This window comes from Erpetoichthys calabaricus, chromosome 1 (genome assembly GCF_900747795.2).
Source record: "Erpetoichthys calabaricus chromosome 1, fErpCal1.3, whole genome shotgun sequence".
NCBI lineage: Eukaryota > Metazoa > Chordata > Cladistia > Polypteriformes > Polypteridae > Erpetoichthys > Erpetoichthys calabaricus.
In genome coordinates, this window is record NC_041394.2 from 66,816,288 (window position 1) to 66,836,440 (window position 20,153).

Below are 20,153 nucleotides of genomic sequence, written 5' to 3' on the forward strand. Positions count from 1 at the left end.
TTCAAAGATGATGGTTTGGGATAAGTACACCATACAACATAAAAGAGCTTATGAAGCCTTGAACCGAAAAAAGCAAGATCTCAGAGATCGAAAAAAAAAAAATAGGAGGTAATGTCGTTTTACTCGCTGTACATTTTAGTCAAACATTACCAGTTATTCCACGAGGAAGACCAGCAGATGAACTCAACGCGTGTTTAAAATCCATGCTTCTCCCGCGCTCGGTTATATGTCGCGTGTTCTCGGTAGGTGCACCAAAAAATGTATACATTTAAGCATGTAATGGGCAAACAAAAAATGAGGTATACCCGAAGGCACTGCAGTAGTACTTAATGTAACTTTACTTCTTAAATGTTAATGTTTTACTGTTTAATAATTTATACGCTTCTTATATGTTGTTCAAATTCTTTTATCAAAATACCACTGACAGCGCAATGCACGATAACATGGAGTGAATACACCATACGCATCCGCCCACGGCTGCCCTGCTGTGCGCAGATAGGAGTTGATTCTACAATAAAATAAAATAAACATAAAAAGAGTAAAACAATCATCACCCATAAAGCGGATAGTAGACGTGACGTACTATATGTGTACCACATTTCAAGTGTATAGGTGAAACGGTTTGCGAGCTACAGGTCATTTAAAATCCTGGACAGACACACAAATTGCCACGGTAGCAAATTACAGAAGAAGATTTTACTGTTTAATAATTTATATTTATATGAAATGTGCTTCTTATATATTACTTCATATTCTCATATGATAATGATGTTAATGTTTATATTGATTTCTGTGTTATTAAAAGTGCATGTATGTGTGTATATGTATATATATATATATATATATATATATATATATATATATATATATATATACTAGCAAAATACCCGCGCTTCGCAGCGGAGAAGTAGTGTGTTAAAGAGGTTATGAAAAAAAAAGGAAACATTTTAAAAATAACGTAACATGATTGTCAATGAAAGCCCGTTTCACTCAGTAAGTCTTATGTGTGTGTTTATGTATGTGTGTATATATATGTAGATGTGTATATGTAGATATGTATATATATGTATATGTATATAAATGTTTATGTGTGTGTGTATATTATATATAATATATATATATATATATATATATATATATATATATATATATATATATATATATATATATATATATATATATAAAAGACAGCAACAGTTATAACAATGACAACACAATTACATTGACAATCATGTTACGTTATTTTTAAAATGTTTCCTTTTTTTTTCATAACCTCTTTAACACACTACTTCTCCGCTGCGAAGCGCGGGTATTTTGCTAGTATATATATATAGTAACAATAACGATCACAAGACATTGCGAAGGTTTGGGGCAGCCACCCGTATAATTGTTCCCGGCTGCAAAAGTTCTTAATAATCAGTTCCATGTTCACACTATTCAGTCCCAAACCCAAACAGAACTAACTCAATATTAACAAGATGGCGGCTTTAAAGGCCATTACAGGAAGTGATGTCATCAGGACCAGAACCGGAAGTGACGTTGTTGGCTGTCCCAGAGCCGGGCAGGATTTCCCTAGAATGGTCTGTAAGAGATCGAGAGGGAGAATTAGTGCACTTCGCCACCCCCTGGTTCGGCATGGAATTACATTTATTCGAGCCCTTTAGTTGCCTCCTAAACACGCATGTGTGACAATATATATATATATATAATCACACACGTGCAATTAGGAGACAACTAAAGTGTTTGAATAATAGTAATTCTATGCCTGACCAGGGGGCAGCTAGGTGCACTAATTGTCTCACTCACTTACAGACCAGTCTCGGAAATCCCGCCCGGTTCCGGCACCACCGATGACATCACTTCCAGTTCCAGCACTGCTGCTGACGTCACTTCTGGTCCCGGTGCTGCCAATAACATCACTTCCGGTTCCGGCCCTGATGACATTGCTTCCTCCGCTTGTATTTGAAAGCCGCCTTTTTAAGGCAGCAACTCAGTTCTGTTTTGGACTCGCATGAGTAACAAACTCTGACTAATTTACCTCTTTGCAGCCAGGATATATTATGGCTGCCCCAAATCTTTTCATGTCTCATCGTGCTTTTTGTGGCAATATATATATATATTATGACCGCTGCCACTTGGGAACGCATCTGCTCTTCAGAAACTCCCTGTGAAACAGTTTTTTAATGGAAAATAAACACACTCTTGCATTCTTCCCCCTTTTCTGTGCGGGATCAGCTGTATGCTTTAAGGCTTGCCACACGCTGTGCTCCTCAGGTGGGGCTTTGAACATTTAAAAGACCTAGCCACAGCCGTCCTAATGTCTCACTATCCTGTCCTCTATCCCTCAGACCCCCTCTGCTCCGGTCGCTGCTCCCAAGCTGCTGTATGCGTCAGAAGAGGAAGACTTTGTGTTCTTTTTACCAGCAGTTGGGGGGCTGAGCCGTCACATTTGACAGCTGTTTCCTGTGAGGCCTGACTGCTTCCGAAAGGGTCCTGTGTTTGTCAGTACACTGATAAAGATTTTACTCCCCAGAAAACCTCTCTTTTGGGACTCCCCCCCAATGGGACGAAGAGCATCCCAAAGCGTAATCGTCACGTTTGTGGAAGACAGCCTATCCATTGCTGGGGCAACCACGGGCTCCCAGCACTGCAGCGGCTCGCCGCAAAAGCAAATCTGAGCCAACCATGGTCACACTATAAGCGCTTGTGGTCGATGGGTGATGCAAGGAACTTTATAAATGCAGGGAACAGGATTACTTGCCCACTAACCTGGCCATGACCCTGCCTGATTGCTGTGTCTGTGTGGTAGATCCCACTACATTAAATAGCCATGCTGTTCCTGTTTTTAGCTGAATAAAGCTGGTTTTGCTAAAGTACTGAGACTCAGACTCGTATTTTGGGGTGCAAGACAGGGACTCACACATCGCATGGTACCAGAAGTGGGGGCCTTGCACCAATGGATCCCCCAGAAGTACAGCAACCCCCAGAGCAAATTGATGCTCTGACAGCCACCCCTGCCTTGGCGCGGCCACGAGGTGCTGCCAAAGATGACTCCCTCAGACGACCCTGAGTGTTTTCTATTCTGCTTTGAACATATAGCAACTTCGATGCACTGGGACAGGGGAGCCTGGGCAGCTATTTTGGCTGTGTTTTTAACTGATTTAGCCCTCCAAGGCGTACAGAATCTCCCTCCCAAAAAGCTTGATAATTATGACTACCTGAAGCAACAGATCCTCCTCCTCATGGCTGTAAGCCCGGTGCTCAAGGAGTGCCAATTTCAGCTGTGTCATATTGACCCAGATCTCACTGTACGAGGAGAGATCCAGGGCTTAGTGGACCTGTTTGAAAGCTGGATCCACGAAGACCCTGTTGAGCACATTGTGGAGAAGCTCACTATTGATGCAGTCCTGTCAGGGATAGATAGATGAGAGCTTTTGTGATAAAATGCTACAGAATGACATACACTCGCTGCTGGATCTGAGTAGAGACTGACTAGACTAGATTAGCACCCGCAGATTAGAGCGTGCTCAAGCCACCTGGAAACAATGGGGCTACCCAGGCTTCACCACGATTTCGATCTAGTCAGCACAGACCTTCAGGGTCGCCAGCGCCGTGGGTAGAAGACGCCAGAGTATGAACACTATAGTGTAGGCTAAATACAGCTGCTTCCACTGTGATCAACTGGGGCATCTGGCTCGGAAGTATCACCTCCCACCTCTGCAAACAATGGCTATCCGTCTGGCCCAGGTATGCGGTTCGCAAGTTTCCCCCAAGATATTAAAAGAGGACAATTTTAAGGTCTCTATTATGTTGGCCAGACGTGAATTCTTGGCACTGTTGGACTCTTCTAGTAACCTCTGCTTAGTCCGACGTGACTTGCTCCGGCAGGCCCCTTATAAGACCACAGACGAAGTAAACACCTGCTGCGTCCATGGGGACATTAAAACATACAAGACTATATTACTCCCTCTGAAATTTACAGGGAAGAACTTTAAGGTTTGGACTGCCATATCAGTTGCCTCACCCTGGCCACTCCTAATAGGAAAAAGAAATGCCCTCTTCCCACGGGTCTTGGCCACCTGCAGAATGCCTACCCCTGTAGTGGATAGAGAGAAGCTCGCTGCAGGCAATGTCAGCCAAGGAAACCGGTTTGAAATTGAACCAGAGTTGTCGAGCGAGCTGGGGGACGAATACTCAAGTGCAGACCCGGGACAGCAAACTTTTCTGTGCTGTCCCATGCACCAACAGCCTCCACAGACCAGACACTCAATATGGACCTGCACGAAAACGAAATAGCCATGGGAGATAAGTGCGATGCTGCATCGGACACGGTAGCAGTGGGAGATGAGTGCGATTCTGCAGCAAACACGGAGGAAGTAGAAACTGCCATCCAGGCGGAGTTTGCTCATCTACAACGAGCCGATAACAACCTGGATTTTGCATTCAGACAAGCTCACATCGCAAATAACTCTTACTATCTGGAGTAAGATAGAATTTTAAAACACCACATTTTTACTTCAGGGTGGTTTTTTATATTGGGTGATTTCTGATTGTATGGGTAATGGACGTATCAAGCAGTTGGTAGTACCAAGTGAGCATAGGGAGAAGGTTTTAAACATTGCTCACAGTCACGTTTTGGGGGTTCACCTCGGCGTGGAAAAGACGAGGGAGAGCATTTTGAAATGCTTTTATGGGTGAATATGGACTGGGATGTGGAGCAATTCTGTAAGGCCTGTCCTGACTGTCAAATAGTTTCCACTCACAGATCTGCCAGGGCACCCGTTGTACAGATGCCTATTTTAGATGTCCCCTTTGAGAGGGTGGTATTAGATATTGTTGGTCTGCTTCCCAGGAGTAAAAGTGGCTTTCAATATATGCTTGCGTTAATCAATTACGCCACAAGATACTCAGAAGTAGCAGTGTTGCAATGGTCGGACGCCCAAACTATTGCAAAAGCACTCTCAAATATGTTCACACATATTGGTATCCCTCGTGAGATTCTCACTGATCAGGGCACACCCTTTATGTTTCGCATCATGAAGCAGCTATGCGAAAGTTTTGGAATTAAGCAGTTATACTCCACAGTTTATCATCCACAAATGAATGGCCTTACTGAACGATTTAATAAAAACCCTAAAACATATGATTCGGCGGGTAGCACATTATGATCCAACTTCCTGGGATACAGTTGTACCTCTCCTCCTGTTAGCTGTTCAGCAGGCCCTGCAAGCATCCACTGGGATAAGCCCTTTTGAACTATTATTTGGCTGGCGACTGTGCAGGGTGTTGGACATATTTCGGGAAGAGTGGAGGGGGACTTGCGAGACAACCCCTGAGGGGGAGGTTTGTCAACCAAGTCGTTTCGTTACAAGAGCAGATTGCCAGATTGTCCTCAATTGCGGTGGAACATCAGCAGTGCAAGCAGGAGGCACAAAAACGTTATTATGACGAGACAAGTAAACTCCATGTGTTTAAAAAGGGGGATCATGCGCTGGTGTTGATCCCGTCCGATCCACATAAATTTTGGGATGAATAGCAAGAGCCGGCAGTGACAGAAGAGCGTATGTCTCCAGTAAATTATAAAGTCAGAATTCCCAGGTGGTGGAAACCCGTACAAATTTTGCATATTAATCTTTTGAAGGAGTGGCACAACTGTCACGAAGTTCTGGTCACAGCCGTAGCGGTCTCCCAGACTGAGGTCGCTATTGGGGATGATTTAACACAAAGAAAGGAGACGCCCTGCAGTGGGCTGGCACCCTGCCCGGGGTTTGTTTCCTGCCTTGCGCCCTGTGTTGGCTGGAATTAGCTCCAGCAGACCCCAGTGACCCTGTAGTTAGGATATAGCGGGTTGGATAATGGATGGATAGAAGAAAGGAGAACTGCTATCACTGATCGAGAGGCAACGCCTGGCTGGATGATGATTGCAGAACACAAGAGTGTCACTCCACCCGGTGTTACTATACAGGTGCCTCTGTATTGCCTACCAGAGGCAACGAGGAAAGTGATACATGAGGAAGTCCAACAGATGCTCCAATTAGGCATTATTCAACCAAACGAAATCAAATGGCAAAACCCAATTGTACTCATCTCAAAGTCAGACCGTTCAGTTTGGTTCTGTATTGATTTTAGGCATTTTAATTAGATTTCCAAGTTTGATCCATACCCTATGCCATGTGTGGACGAGATGTTGGAAAAGCTCAGGCAAGCTTCATATATCTCTACCTTTGACCTCAAGAAGGGTTATTGGCAGGTTCCCTTGGAGGAGTCTAGTTGTGAGAAGACTGCGTTTGCCACTATGGACGAGTTGTTTGACTTTATAACACTCCCTTTTGGACTCTGTGGTGCACCGCTGACCTTTCAGTGAATGATAAACTGGATCCTGTGTCCCCATTCCGTGTATGCAGGTGCCGATCTTGACGATGTGGTCATTTCATCTTGTTCGTCTTCAGGTGCTGCTTGACAGGTTATGGCTGGCGGGTTTGATGGCCAACCCTAAGAAAGACAAGCTAAGTATGTTGGAAACCTACTATTTAGGATATTCCATGGGGAAGCGTGTGCTCAAGCCTCAAATGGACAAGGTGGCATATCCCCATCCCGAAACACAGAGGCAGGTTCATGCCTTCCTCATGCTTGAGGGGTATTACAGGCAGTTCATTCCCAATTTTGCATATCAGACCGTCCCCTTCACTGACTTGACAAAAGACAGAAAGAATCGAAGTGTTGTCTGGACCGACACCTCTGAGCTTTCAGGGACCTGAAAGCCGCTTTATTATCATTCCCAGTACTGCGCAATCCAGGCTTTTCGAAGGAATTTATTCTGCAAACAGATGCTAGCTCTTTCGGTTTAGGAGTGGTGCTCTCACAATGTTTTGTGGGGGAAGAACAACCCATCACGTTTCTCAGCAGAAAGCTGCTACCCAGGGAGCGTAATTATTTGACTATTGAAAAAGAATGCTTGCCGATTAAGTGGGCAGTGGAGACCCTCTGTTATTATTTCTGTGGATGACGGTTTACCCTGGTGACTGACAATGCCCTGCTACAATGGCTGTACAAACAGAAGGAAACGAGTGCCTGGCTCACTCTGTGGTCTGTTAGTTTACAGGCTTTTGCTTTTGATGTTCGCACCTGTCCCGGAGCTGCACATGCCAATGCTGACATTCTCTCCTACCTAGCCAAGCCAGGCATGAAATAAGCTGAGGTGGGAGATGTAAGGTTTCTAAACTCTTTTTGGACTCCCCCCAATGGGACAAATGAATCACGTATCCGAAAATAGTCTTTGATTCCTGAGCTTTCGATACCTGCCAGGTATCATCATCAGAGGAAAATGATTCGACATACAACAATCAAAACAATATATACCAAATGAGGAAGAAGGGGGTAGGTAGTTGTAAAAGGGGTGGATTAGTAAGGTGGGGTTCATAGGGTGTTAGTCTTAAAAGTATTTTTTATTATTTGGATGTTCTTCTTTTCAAACCTGCATATTGGGTCATGACCAAGTGTCTGCTAATGGAGTTCTCATTTGACAGCCACGATTCAACCAGTTCTCTGGCACTCTTAGTATTTGCCTTGAATCTCACTTGAACTGTGTCCCAGTTCAATGTATGCCCAGTTAACTTGGTCTGTGCAATGTTCTTGTAAATGTGTTGCAAGTGTTTTTGATGTCTGTCCCACATATACTGCATGGCATACACTGCATAGTATACTGTATACTGTGTTTCATGTCTATGCTGCAGATTTTTTGCATAAAAAACACTTGCACTCTTGTACACTCTCGATACAAGTACATTTGAGGGCAGTGAACTCATTGTCATGTTTAAGAAACCAGTTTCAGATGATCTGAGCTTTGTGACATTGTGCATTATCCTGCTGAAAGTAGCCATCAGAAGATGTGTACTCTGTGGTCATAAAGGGAGGGACATGATCAGCAACAATACTCATGTAGGCTGTGCCATTTAAGCGATGCTCAGTTGGTACCAAGGCACCAAAGTGTGCCAAAAAATATCCAAGACATCATTATATCACAACATATATATGTCAACATTTGACACAAGGCAGGATGGATCCATGCTTTCATGTTGTTGACACCCTACCATTCAAATGTTGCAGCACCCTACGCAACTCTGTTTGATGTTGTTCAGGGAAAGATCCCAGTTGCCCCACGGGAGAAAGATTTTCCCGAGACTAAGGTCATAAAACTTATGAAGCCATTTCTGGGCAAAGGCAGACCCATAACAACAGTTGAGTGGAGCTTACACCTGCAGCTAAAGTCACTTCAGTATGCATGTAGTTTGTCAGCGTGCCCATTTTGTCAATCAAACACAGGAAGCTCTGCAGTCTTTGTGTGACTTTACTCTGTAGGAAGATACATAAATAAATCAAAGTAAATAAAACTAGATCTGGCTTTTATATAAGTAACATATAAATGTTTTTATATAAAGACCATCACAAAACATAATCACAAACAGAACTTTGCACAATCCCATGACGAGCTCTGCAAGCCCTGCTTTTCGTTGAAGGACAGGTGTGGGGCAGACTGACTGGCAGGATAATGCCTGACCTGTTGCTGCATCTAAACGGTGCCATTTTTCGCCTTTATGCCTGGTGCAACCGTGTTATTCTTATATGAGAGTGGATGTTTCTTGCGGGGAGGGCTTCTGTTCTCTTTCTCCAATGTAGAACTCCTCATCCTCATCTGAGTTCACCTCTGTTATAGTCTTTATTTGAAAACTAACTGTGTCAGATCAGGGCGAGTGTGAACGTGACTGAGAAAATAAAACTGAATAAAAAAAAGAAACACTAACCTTTACCATACATTTACACCGGCTGTTACACACTCCAATCAAATGTATGTTTTTATTGTATAATAGTAACAATAACAGCAGCTCACTACTCAAAACATTAAATCTGAGAAGCGACCAAGATAGGACATGCTACCTATTGGTTATGAGTCAGTAGTTCTTACCGCTGTACTACCAAAACAGTCATGTCAACAAAGTACACTAACCCAATTTCTTTTTCTTCAGTTATATTCTTGAATAAAAGTGCACTTGTTTTGTTATACTTGTACCTTTTGTGAAAGTGCTTATTTGATATTTGGACTTCAGTCTTCACACATTATACAATTCATGTTAAGATTTTGTTGTACTAAAACATGAAAAAAGTTTGTCTTTTAGGTACGTGTTCAACATTTCTTGCATTTCCTGTCATCCTACACTTACATAGATCTTTGTTGAAATGGAACACACATGAAATGCATGTGTTCCAAATAATGATATATTATTTACCCTATACATCTCCAGGTACTTCACTCTCAGATAAACAAGGTTTGAACTGAGACAGTTTTTTACTGTTCCTGCAGCGGTGGGGGGATGGGACAACAGGCTATTTGCTCCTTGTGCTGATCGACACATTTACAAAACAAAAGGCACTGAATGGAGAGGTGTGAAGGGATTGAAGGTGGGCTGGGATTACAAGTTTTTGTTGTAGGCTTCAGGAATTCTATGAAAAATCTCATAATCCTGGGCCACCTTAAATTCCTTTGCACCTCTCCATAAGCGCCTATGTGTCGATCAGCACAAGCAGCAAGCAGCCTACTATTCCATCCCCTCAACTGCTGCAGAATGGGCACAAAGTTCTCCCAGCTCATGCCTTGATTATTTGGCTCCTTATCTGTGTGCCTGGAGTTGCATAGGGTAAATAATACAGTATAATTTATTGTCTATGTGGGATATGCTAAAATTCCAATCTCTGGTTTTTGACAGATCTCTATGTATTAGGGTCCCCTGACACCTAAAACATTGATATCTTGATGATGGATGTGTGTCTCTGTCTCTGTGTGTGTGTCTGTGTGTCACAGTTTCTTGAGGATGGTCTATAGTTAAAATGGCTGGACAGAAAAATATCAAACTCAAAACTTAAGCCTGTTAGGAGGTGATGATGTCCTTATTAGTTTTTGAGCCAAACTGTGCAAGGGAAGATACACTCTAGAGGAACCCTCAAATACCATAATTCCAGAATTAATTATGAATTCTTCTCATCAATTGCTATCATAATGGCCTATTTTATGATTAGAAAGGTCAGCATCAGAGCGGTAAATAATTACTGAAATGTCATAGAATAGTTTGTGTAATGTGGTTCCTATAGCACAAAGGCAACTGACGCTCATGTCCGAAGTTTTAAATATTAAAAGTACAACTGTCATGAGAAAGATGAATTGGTTTTTGCATTCAAAAATGCCAGAAATTACATTTTTATTGAAGTTTTCAGTATATTTTAATGGCTGTAAAAGTGTCACATCTTTTGTTTGACCTTCTGATTTTAATATTTTGTTTTCTTAATTCTGCATTTGTGGAGGTTTTTGTACAGGATTAGAAGTATCAGCCTTATGACCTTATTGATGATGGTTCAAGTATATTTATAAATGTGAAGGTGAGGGCGGAGCAAATGAGCAGATAACAGAAAGCTGAAGAACTGGGTCAAAAATTGTTGTAGGTGACAAAGAATGCAAGGTTAAGTTGTTATAATTTGTCAGCTTGGACACATCAAGGAATGTAATTTAATTTGGAAACTAATTATGCACATATTTAAAAAAAATAAGTAAGCATTTGAAAAAATATGTTTTTAGTTCACTGTTGTATTGAAACAAAACTACTCTTAAGTGCTGTAGAGTAATAATTAAATTAATTCAGCTACTAGACTGAGACATTTAAAACTAGATATAATTTGAGCACCTAAACTTCAAACTGATTTTTTAATGTTTATATTACCTGCCTTAAGAATAAATTAATGAACATAAAATAATGCTGCGGTGGGCTGGCACCCTGCCCAGGGTTTGTTTCCTGCCTTGCGCCCTGTGTTGGCTGGGATTGGCTCCAGCAGACCCCCATGACCCTGTAGTTAGGATATAGCAGGTTGGATAATGGATGGATGGATAAAATAATGTTTATATGTTCGTGTTGAATATATACTACCAGTCTGACTTACATATAGTATGAATGTCAGTGTTTCTTTAATTGTATTAACAGAAACCAAGAATATGAATAGGAGCTATTTCTGGATAAATGAGAGTATGAGCTGGAGCAGTGCTCAGAATTACTGTCGGGTGAATTACACAGACCTGGTCAGTATAAGGAATGAGAATGAAAACCAGAAGATAATGAAGACAGCACAGGGGGGCAACTTCTGGATTGGCCTGTTCAACAATCAATGGAAATGGTCTGATGGACGAAATTCAACCTTTCGAAACTGGGATCAAACCTGCCAAGGACGTGATAAAAGTGAACAATGTGGGGCTATTACTTCAAATGGAAAGTGGTTTGCCTATCCCTGCAGCACTCCGTGGTTCTTTTTCTGCAGTAACAGTAAGGCAGTCTTAATGTTGTCATTACAAGTAGATTATTAAGCATAAAAATAAGGTGAACAGAGGTTAAGCTTTAACAAAGCATAAATACGTGGATTTCACACAAAACACAAAACATTCTGAATTGTTTTATTTTTGCTAAAGTAATGAAACATATTATTTTTAAGGAATAGCAATTGTAAAATTAAAGAGAAAATAAACACTGTGAAATTTTGGATACGTTTTTAACTCCTTTTTAACTCTTTTTTTTATTGGAATTAAAAACAATTTTAAAAATGCATATCTTGATGTACATGGTGTTGTCCATTTTTGTTAATTCTTCTTATACATAATTGAAATACTTAATACTGTATGTAAAAAAGGATAAAAAACGTAATATTCACATGTTTACTTGTTTTAAGGATCCTGTGGGCCTCTCTCTTGCAATACAACATATCTGTTTATATCAAATCAGATGACCTGGTATGACGCCCAGAGCTTTTGCAGATCAAACTACACAGACCTGGTCACTGTTGAGAATCAAACTGTGAATGACCAGCTGTTACAAATCTCAGGACAAACAGGGGGATGGATTGGGCTGCGACATGGAAATGACACTTGGCAATGGTCCAATGGAGACCAGCTGACCTACAGAAATTGGAATCCAACCCTTTACTGTGCTCAGGTTCAAACAGATGGCTCATGGGCAGATTCCTTTTGTGATAACCAAATCCCTTTCATGTGCTACAAGGGTAAATATATCTTGTATAATGTGAAAGTTTTTGAACTTGAGACCCAGGACACTCATCAGAAAGTAGGCTAGCAAAAGGTGATCAATGGATGGCATGCTACTTGCATTTGTTAAACTTGTTACATGATAAAGACCTAAAGCCATGATTGTATTATTGCATTATATTTGAGCTGTCACACTGATGTTCATACAAAAGCTAAATGAAATATTTAAAACTTGTTCAGTAGGATATTAGCATCCAAAGCACTATTTGTACGTTTCACTGCCTAACCGTGCTGCCATGGTTTTTACTTTCGTGGTAAGTTTTAGCCCATAGGCACACAATTTCATCTGAAAACGCATTTAATGAAATGGTGTATTTTTCTGACTTTTGCAGTTGTCATTTCTAGCACTGTCTTCAGAATGGTAGGCTCAGACACTTGCACAGACACCATCTGTCTGGAGTTTACTCTTTCTACTTGTGCCTGTGCAGGGTCTTTAGGATACTTTGGTTTCCTACCACATTTATAGAAACACATCTCTAATTTGTACCTCTAAGTTACTGTGAGTGTTGATGTACACCTAGCAGTGAACTGGCATCTAGTCCAGGAAGAGCTGCTGCCTTGCATCTAATGCTGCTGGGATAAGCTTAGACAGCACAAATTACTGAGATTGGGAAATGAGCAAATTAATATTAGAGAAACTTTGGTTTCATAAAGCTGCACTGTACAGGTTTGAATGCTGACGTAAATGGGCCTGCATAGCATTTATAAGTATTGTTTCCAAATATTGAGATTGCTCACATGCTATTTATATTGTTGCTGTAGGGATTTTTTACTATTTAGAGTATTTCCATTGTGTGATAATTCATTTCTTATTATGGGATTTTTCTGGAAAGGCCAGATTCATCATTTATATCACATTAAGAACTGTGTCATTACTTTTTAAATTAAATTTAACCACACTGTATATATTGTTTTTCTTTTTCAAATTTGTATTTGCGTTTCTCTTCTATCATGAAATACACAATGACCATCAGACTCTGTGGCAGCTATTTGGTACATGTAAATTGCACAGATTCATTTAGGCCTAAAGATAGTTTAAGAAACAAAATTTGAAAGACAGAACTGCTTTCTGATAATGAAATTCTGAAAAGATATACAGTGACCTAATCACTAAAATAATTAACATTTCATGACTTTCAAACATCACTTGTTTATTTTACAGAAACTAGCTACACAAATGAGAGGTATGTCTGGATCAATGAAAGAATGAACTGGTCCAGTGCTCAGAACTACTGCCGAGTGAACTACAATGACCTGGTCAGTATAAGGAATGAAAGTGAAAATCAGGAGATAATGAAGAAGGCACAAGGCAGTCCATTCTGGATCGGCTTGTTCAACAACCCCTGGAAATGGTCTGATGGAGGGACATCAACATTTCAAACCCCCAGTAGATATTGGTATGGGTCCTGCGGGGAAGGGCAGAAACTCTGTGGAGTTGGTACACAGTATGGAGGATGGGGAGAGATTGACTGCACATGGTCCATTCCCTTCTTCTGCAGTAAAAGTAAGGCTCTCTTAAATCTTTTTTACTGCTTTAACTTTTGCTAAACGATAACAGACAGAGAAGAAAAGCACAAAATAAATGTAATAAACAGAAATAAATTGAAGAACATTAAATAGTATTAAGCAGTAACAACAACTTTTCTTGCCACTCTTCCAGCAAGGAATTTTGTGTATCACATTATATGCAGGTATTGATTTTTAATATACTGATATAAATGTGCACTTCCCAGTGAAACAATGGTGTCACCTTGATTAAGATGTAATGGCTTCAAAATAATTTCATTTATGTACTAGTTTGGGGGGTTTAATTTATAAAATGCTGATCCACTTTTTGTTTGATATTGCTTTGTATTTATTTGTGTATGATTTTATTCATCTGCCATATTTGCAGCATACCTCTGTCAGAAAGAGGGAATATTTAAACTTTAAACATGGCAGATGAGATCTGGGGACCTGGGTTCACTTCCCGGGTCCTCCCTGCGTGGAGTTTGCATGTTCTCCCCGTGTCTGCGTGGGTTTCCTCCGGGCGCTCCAGTTTCCTCCCTCAGTCCAAAGACATGCAGGTTAGGTCGATTGGCGATTCTAAATTGGCCCTAGTGTGTGCTTGGTGTGTGGGTGTGTTTGTGTGTGTCCTGCGGTGGGTTGGCACCCTGCCCAGGATTGGTTCCCTGCCTTGTGCCCTGTGTTGGCTGGGATTGGCTCCAGCAGACCCCCGTGACCCTGTGTTCGGATTCAGCGGGTTGGAAAATGGATGGATGGACATGGCAGATTATCTATTTATTCTAACTTTGATTCACTTTTATTCACCCTTAGAAGTTTGCTACTTCAATCTAAGCAAGCTTGTAATGTCAGTGTGTTTCTATAGATGCTACATTATAAATGCTAAGGAAGACTTATGGCGTCAAATATAAACGGTGCGTATGCACAAAAATGTTGCGTACACCCATTTCCAAGCTCACTTTGAGATGTATAAAAACTAAACTTTGCCTAAAACCACGCACATTTTCATGGCTGCTTCAGACCATGTGTATACACTTTTTTTTTTTTACATTTTATTGAATCTATTAAAAGTAAATAAAATTCCATACAAGCATTTAAAATTTTACAAATCTAGGTTCAAATCAAATCAACCCTCATCCATGAGAAAGAGAGCTATGCCAACAGAATAAAACTTTAACAGTAAGAAAAATAAGTAAATAAATTAATTAAAAAAAAATAAAGAAGGGAAGAGAATCCGCTTCCTCAATTTAAACGCTTATTCTAAAATGTTATTGATTAGATCCTGCCTGGTTTGAAAAAAAGTTCTGCACAGATCTTCTAAGTGAGAATTAGATTTTTTCCAATTTCAAATAATATATAATATCAGTTACCCACTGACTTAAACGAGGTGAGTTAGGATTATTCCAGTTGAATAACTATATGCTTTGTGCATATGGAGTTCGAGTGAATTTTGTGCATTGCTGCCTTCCACTCCTTTTCTGAAATGCTGAGTGACAGATCCTTTCCCACTGTACTCAAGGATCTTTGAAAGGGAGGGACTTTACAATATTCTTATATATTACATTACATATTGCTGTCTGAGTCCTCAGGACTGATCAATATTTTTTCTGTAATAGAAGTGGGTGGGAGGAGAAGAAAATTGGGCAGGTTTTGTTTAGCAAAGTTTCTAATTTGGAGGTAGTGAAAGAAATGTGTTGCTGGAAAGTTAAATTTGGAGTGTAATTTTTTGTAGGATGCCAAGACGTTGTCTATGTACAGCTCTCTAAGTGATTTAATCCAGAATGTTTTCCAGACATTAAAAACTGTGTTCGTTTGAGAGGGTGAAAAAATGTAGTTTTTGTGCAGAAGTGCCACAGATAAAAACTATTCTATCCTGAAGTACTTAGTACTTCCTACGTTGGTTCCCTATTCTGAATGAACGAAGCACAATTGAGCTGTTAGTATATTGATGATAACTTGCATTTATTGGAGTACAAAGCAGGGAATTTAAGGTTAAGTATTGCAGGATTTTATTTCTATTGCAGACCAAGCCTGTATATGTTCATCTGTTCGTGTCAATATCCAGGTTTTTATAGCTTGTATATTTGCCTCCCAGTAATAAAACTGATAGTTAAGTAGAGCAATGCCACCTTCTGCCTTAGGTCTTTGTAGGGTCACCCTTTGTATACGTGGATGTTTTGAATTCCAAATAAATGAGGTTATGATTGATTCTACCTTTTTTAAAAAAAGATTTATCGATGTATATTGAAATGCTTTGAAACAGAAAAAGAAGCTTAGGAAGGATATTTATCTTTACAGTGTTAATTCTTCTAGCTAAAGTGAAATGAAGGGTAGACCATCTATGCAAGTCTTGCTTAAGTTTTTCCATGCAGACAGCAAAAGTTTGTTGATAAAGAGCTTTATATTTACTTGTGATGTTTACCCCTTGGTATGTAAACTGATCTGCGATGATAAAAGGGAAGGTGTCCAATCCAATATTGTGTGCTAGAGAACTCATTGGAAAAAGCACACTTTATTCAAGTTAATTCTGAGACCATAAATCTTTCAGAATTCTGATAGTCCTGTTAGGTCTGCATTCACAGTATTTTGTGGATCTGATACATAGTACCATATCATCTACATATAGTGAAATTTTCTGTTCAAGTCCTTCTCTGATAATCCATCCATCCATCCATCCATTATCCAACCCACTATATCCTAACTACAGGGTCACGGGGGGTCTACTGGAGCCAATCCCAGCCAACACAGGGTGCAATGCAGGAAATAATCCCCGGGCAGGGCACCAGCCCGCCACTGGCCACACACACACACCCACAGACCAAGCACACACCGGGGACAATTTAGGATCGCCAATGCTCACTGATAATCCCCTTTATACAATACAATACAACTTATTTTTGTATAGCCACAAATCACACAAGAAATGCGGCAATGGGCTTTAACAGGCCCTGCCTTTTGACAACCCCCCAGCCTTGACTCTAAGAAGACAAGTAAAAACTCCCAAAAAAACCATTGTAAGGGAAAAAATGGAAGAAACCTTGGGAAAGGCAGTTCAAAAACAGACCCCTTTCCAGGTAGGCTGGGCATGCAGTGGGTGTCAAACAAAAGGAGGCAAATACAATACAATACACAGCACAAGTAATCCTCAATACAGTATAATATTGCAATAGAAATATTAGAAGTACAGGGCAGAATTCAACAATAGATGATATCACATAATACAATTTGGATTTGTTCAGAGTTCTGGAGACACTTAGCCATCAAGCTGCCTTCCCCTATTGGCCACTCCACAGCTGAGACAGCGCTGGGCCAGCCAATCCGAAAAAGGAACACTCTACCCGACGATTCCTGCAATCCTCCATCAGAGATGACTTTATCTTAGGCAAACTTGACAGTAGGGCAGAGGCACTAAGTGCCACATTTGAGTACCGAGAAGAGAAAAAGAATAGATGAGGGTTAGTAACAAATTACAACTATCACATTACTTATGTTTTAGAGCTATCTGCTTTATGTTTTATGCTTTATCTCGTAAGAATTTCGACAGTGAACTGCCAGTGGCTCAATGGTGATTACAAAAGCAGTGGTGACAAGGGGCATCCTCGTCTAGTACCACATTCTAGTTTGAAGTAGTCTGAAATAATGTTAATGCAAACTGAAGCTTCTGGACTGGTATACAGTAGTTTGATCCATGCACATATGTTCGGGCCAAACCCAAATTTCTCCATTGTAGTGAACAGGTAGTTCTATTCAACCATATCAAACACTTTTTCTACACCCAACAATAATAATATCTCCGGGGTGTTAGACTTTGTGGGTGAATACATTACATTTCTCAATCCTTCTAGGTAGAACTTTGGAGAGTATCTTAACATCATTATTCAGAAATGAGATTGAACTGTATGATGCAAATTGTAATAAGTTCTAATTTTGCTAAGGAAAGACGTAATTAATGCTTGGCAAAAAGTTTAAGGTAGAATTTTATTGTCTCTAGCTTCTGTAAATGTTGCTAATAAAAGAGGTGCTAACTTAATTGAGAATTTTTTTATAAAATTCGGCAGAGTAGCCTGCTGCTTTCCTACTCTGAAGTGAGTTTATTGCATCTAGTAATTCTGATAGTGCCAGAGGTTTATCCAATTCCTCCGCACTGAGAGTATCTAGTTGTGGTATCCGAAATGCATCCAAAAACGCAATAGATTGTGTCTTGTCTTCTTTAAATTGAGTAGACTATAAGTACTAATAATACTCTCTAAATGTGTGCATTATATTTTTATGGTCAATGATTTTATCTACGTCGGTATTGGTAATTGCTGGTGTTGCATTGCGAACTTCCTGCTTGTGGGTTTGTTGAGCTAAGATCTTATTAGCCTTCACTCCATGTTCATAGTAATGATGTCTTGATTTAAAAATGAGTTGCTCTGTTTCTTTAGTTGTCAAGAGGTTGGGTTCTTTATGCAAAGGCTGCCTTTTCCTATGAAGTGCCTCATTTAGACACCTGGCATGTTCTTGATCTATTCTGGTAACGTCACTGATTAGCTCTGATACCTGCTTGGTTCCGATTTTTGTGGGAAAGATATGAAATAATCTGTCCTCTTAAGAAAGCCTTCAGAGTTTCCCAGAGACCTTTGAGGATGTAGTTGTCTCTAAAAAAAATGAATTTTCTTGGATATAAATTCTGTACAGTTCTTGTCTCTTAATAAAAGTGGGTTAACTCTTAAACTGCCACATACTTAGGGGTTAATGCAATCCTGGACGCCAAATACTTTTTTGCTGCACTTTTTAAGGAAACGTCATAACTCATCAAGAAAAAGTGAAATTTTAATGGAACCCATTTTTTTTCATGCAAAGAGCATCACAATTACTGCAACACTGATCATTTTACACACTGCCAATGAACTGTAAAAACTATAAAAAAAAAACTACTGCAACAATTTATTATTATATGTATAAGGTGCAACTGACGCCATTGATGAAATTCAGTAAATTAATGAGCCAACTGCGCTTGAACTGGCTGCACGCAAGCACACAGAGGACAACGCTGATGCTTGCAGGCTAATCTAGTGCAGTGGCTAAATCTCAGGGACAGTGAGGCTGCAGTGCTGCAGGGGGTGGCAGCAGTCATGAGCTGGCTGCTCAATGAATATACGGTACTGACTGATCAGCTCCGGCGTGCTGGCAAATTGCACTGGGAACTGAATATAGCCGGTTGCAGTGTTCAATGAATGTTCGTCGCCGAATATACTCGGCTCCGGCGTGCTGGCAAATTGCATTGGGAAACAATTACAGTTGGTTGCGGCGTTCAATTAATACCTGTTGCCGAATATACTTGGCTCCGGCGTGCTGGCAAATTGCACTGGGAACCGACTATAGCCGGTTGCGGAGTTCAACGAAAGTACGTTGCCGAATATACTTGGCTCCAGTGTGCTGACAGATTGCATTGGGAACCAACTATAGCTGGTTCCAGTGGTTTAAGGGTTATGATGCCAGCTGTGAGAAGAGAATGTAGGGCATAGTGATTTAAGCTCCATGTGTACACACTTTTAAAAGGACTTTTTGTCCTTTTAACGATAGCAAGTCACCTCAGAGAGCCTGTAAATAGCGTCGAAGCTACACTATAAAGACACCTTCAGAGAATGAATTTGCTTGAGAAATAGAAAGCAATTCCACTTTATTAACACTAGAATTACCAGAGCCTACGAAAAAACTCGTAGATCTGGCCCACCTTAAATCGCTTCTTAAATCCGTTCACACCTCTCCGCCAGCATCCTTTGTCCTCTAAATGTGCTAATAAAAGTCAAGCTGCCAGCAGCCGGCTATTCCATCCCCCCACCGACTTAGAACGTGCGCAAACTTTTCCCAGCTCACGCCTTGATTGATTATGTGGGAGTGAAGTGGAGTTTTAGAGTGGAAATAATAGATCGTTATTTGGAACACACGCATTTCATGTGTGTTCCGTTTCTACAGTAATCTGTGTAAACACATTGTTAAAACAGAAACTTTTTCATATTTTAGTAATAAATGTTACAAAATGTAGTAGGCATAAACTATAGAATGTGTAAAGCCTGAGTTGCACTGTCAGTTAATGAGATCATTATATTTTCATGTGCTCCTTTTAAAATATTTTTTTAACAATTAAGACTGCAATTAACATGAACAACTGTCCCTATAACTGTTATTTTTAAGATCCATAACACACATACAGACAGAGCACTGCGTAATAGAGAGACAGACAGGCAGAGATATATAAATAAACAGGGAAGCCACATGTACTGAAAGAAAAAAAAAAAGATCAACATGTGTGTTGTTCCTGCTGCACTGAATAAGCTTACGCGCTCTAACATCACCCCTCCCCCCGATCTGACTCTCTAAGTAACAGCACAAGTACAGACACAAACGAAGTGCATCTGTGTACTGTATAATATTAACAAAAACAGCAGCTTACTACTGAAAACGGCAAATATAGGAGTGAGTGGGGATCAAACCGAGGACTCTTGATTATACTTGGTTTGCATCTGTACTT

The 20,153-nt window shown here is 40.3% G+C and overlaps 1 protein-coding gene across 1 annotated transcript in view; it reads left to right on the forward strand.

Moving 5' to 3' along the window:
- Positions 1–20,153, forward strand: part of LOC114668068 (secretory phospholipase A2 receptor-like) — a 266,594-nt gene that overhangs the window by 233,642 nt on the left and 12,799 nt on the right. Inside the window, exons 4-6 of the mRNA XM_051921232.1 lie at positions 11,025–11,360; positions 11,761–12,090; positions 13,296–13,637. Of these exons, the coding sequence (XP_051777192.1) occupies positions 11,025–11,360; positions 11,761–12,090; positions 13,296–13,637 (1,008 nt within the window). The remainder of the gene's footprint in view (positions 1–11,024; positions 11,361–11,760; positions 12,091–13,295; positions 13,638–20,153) is intronic.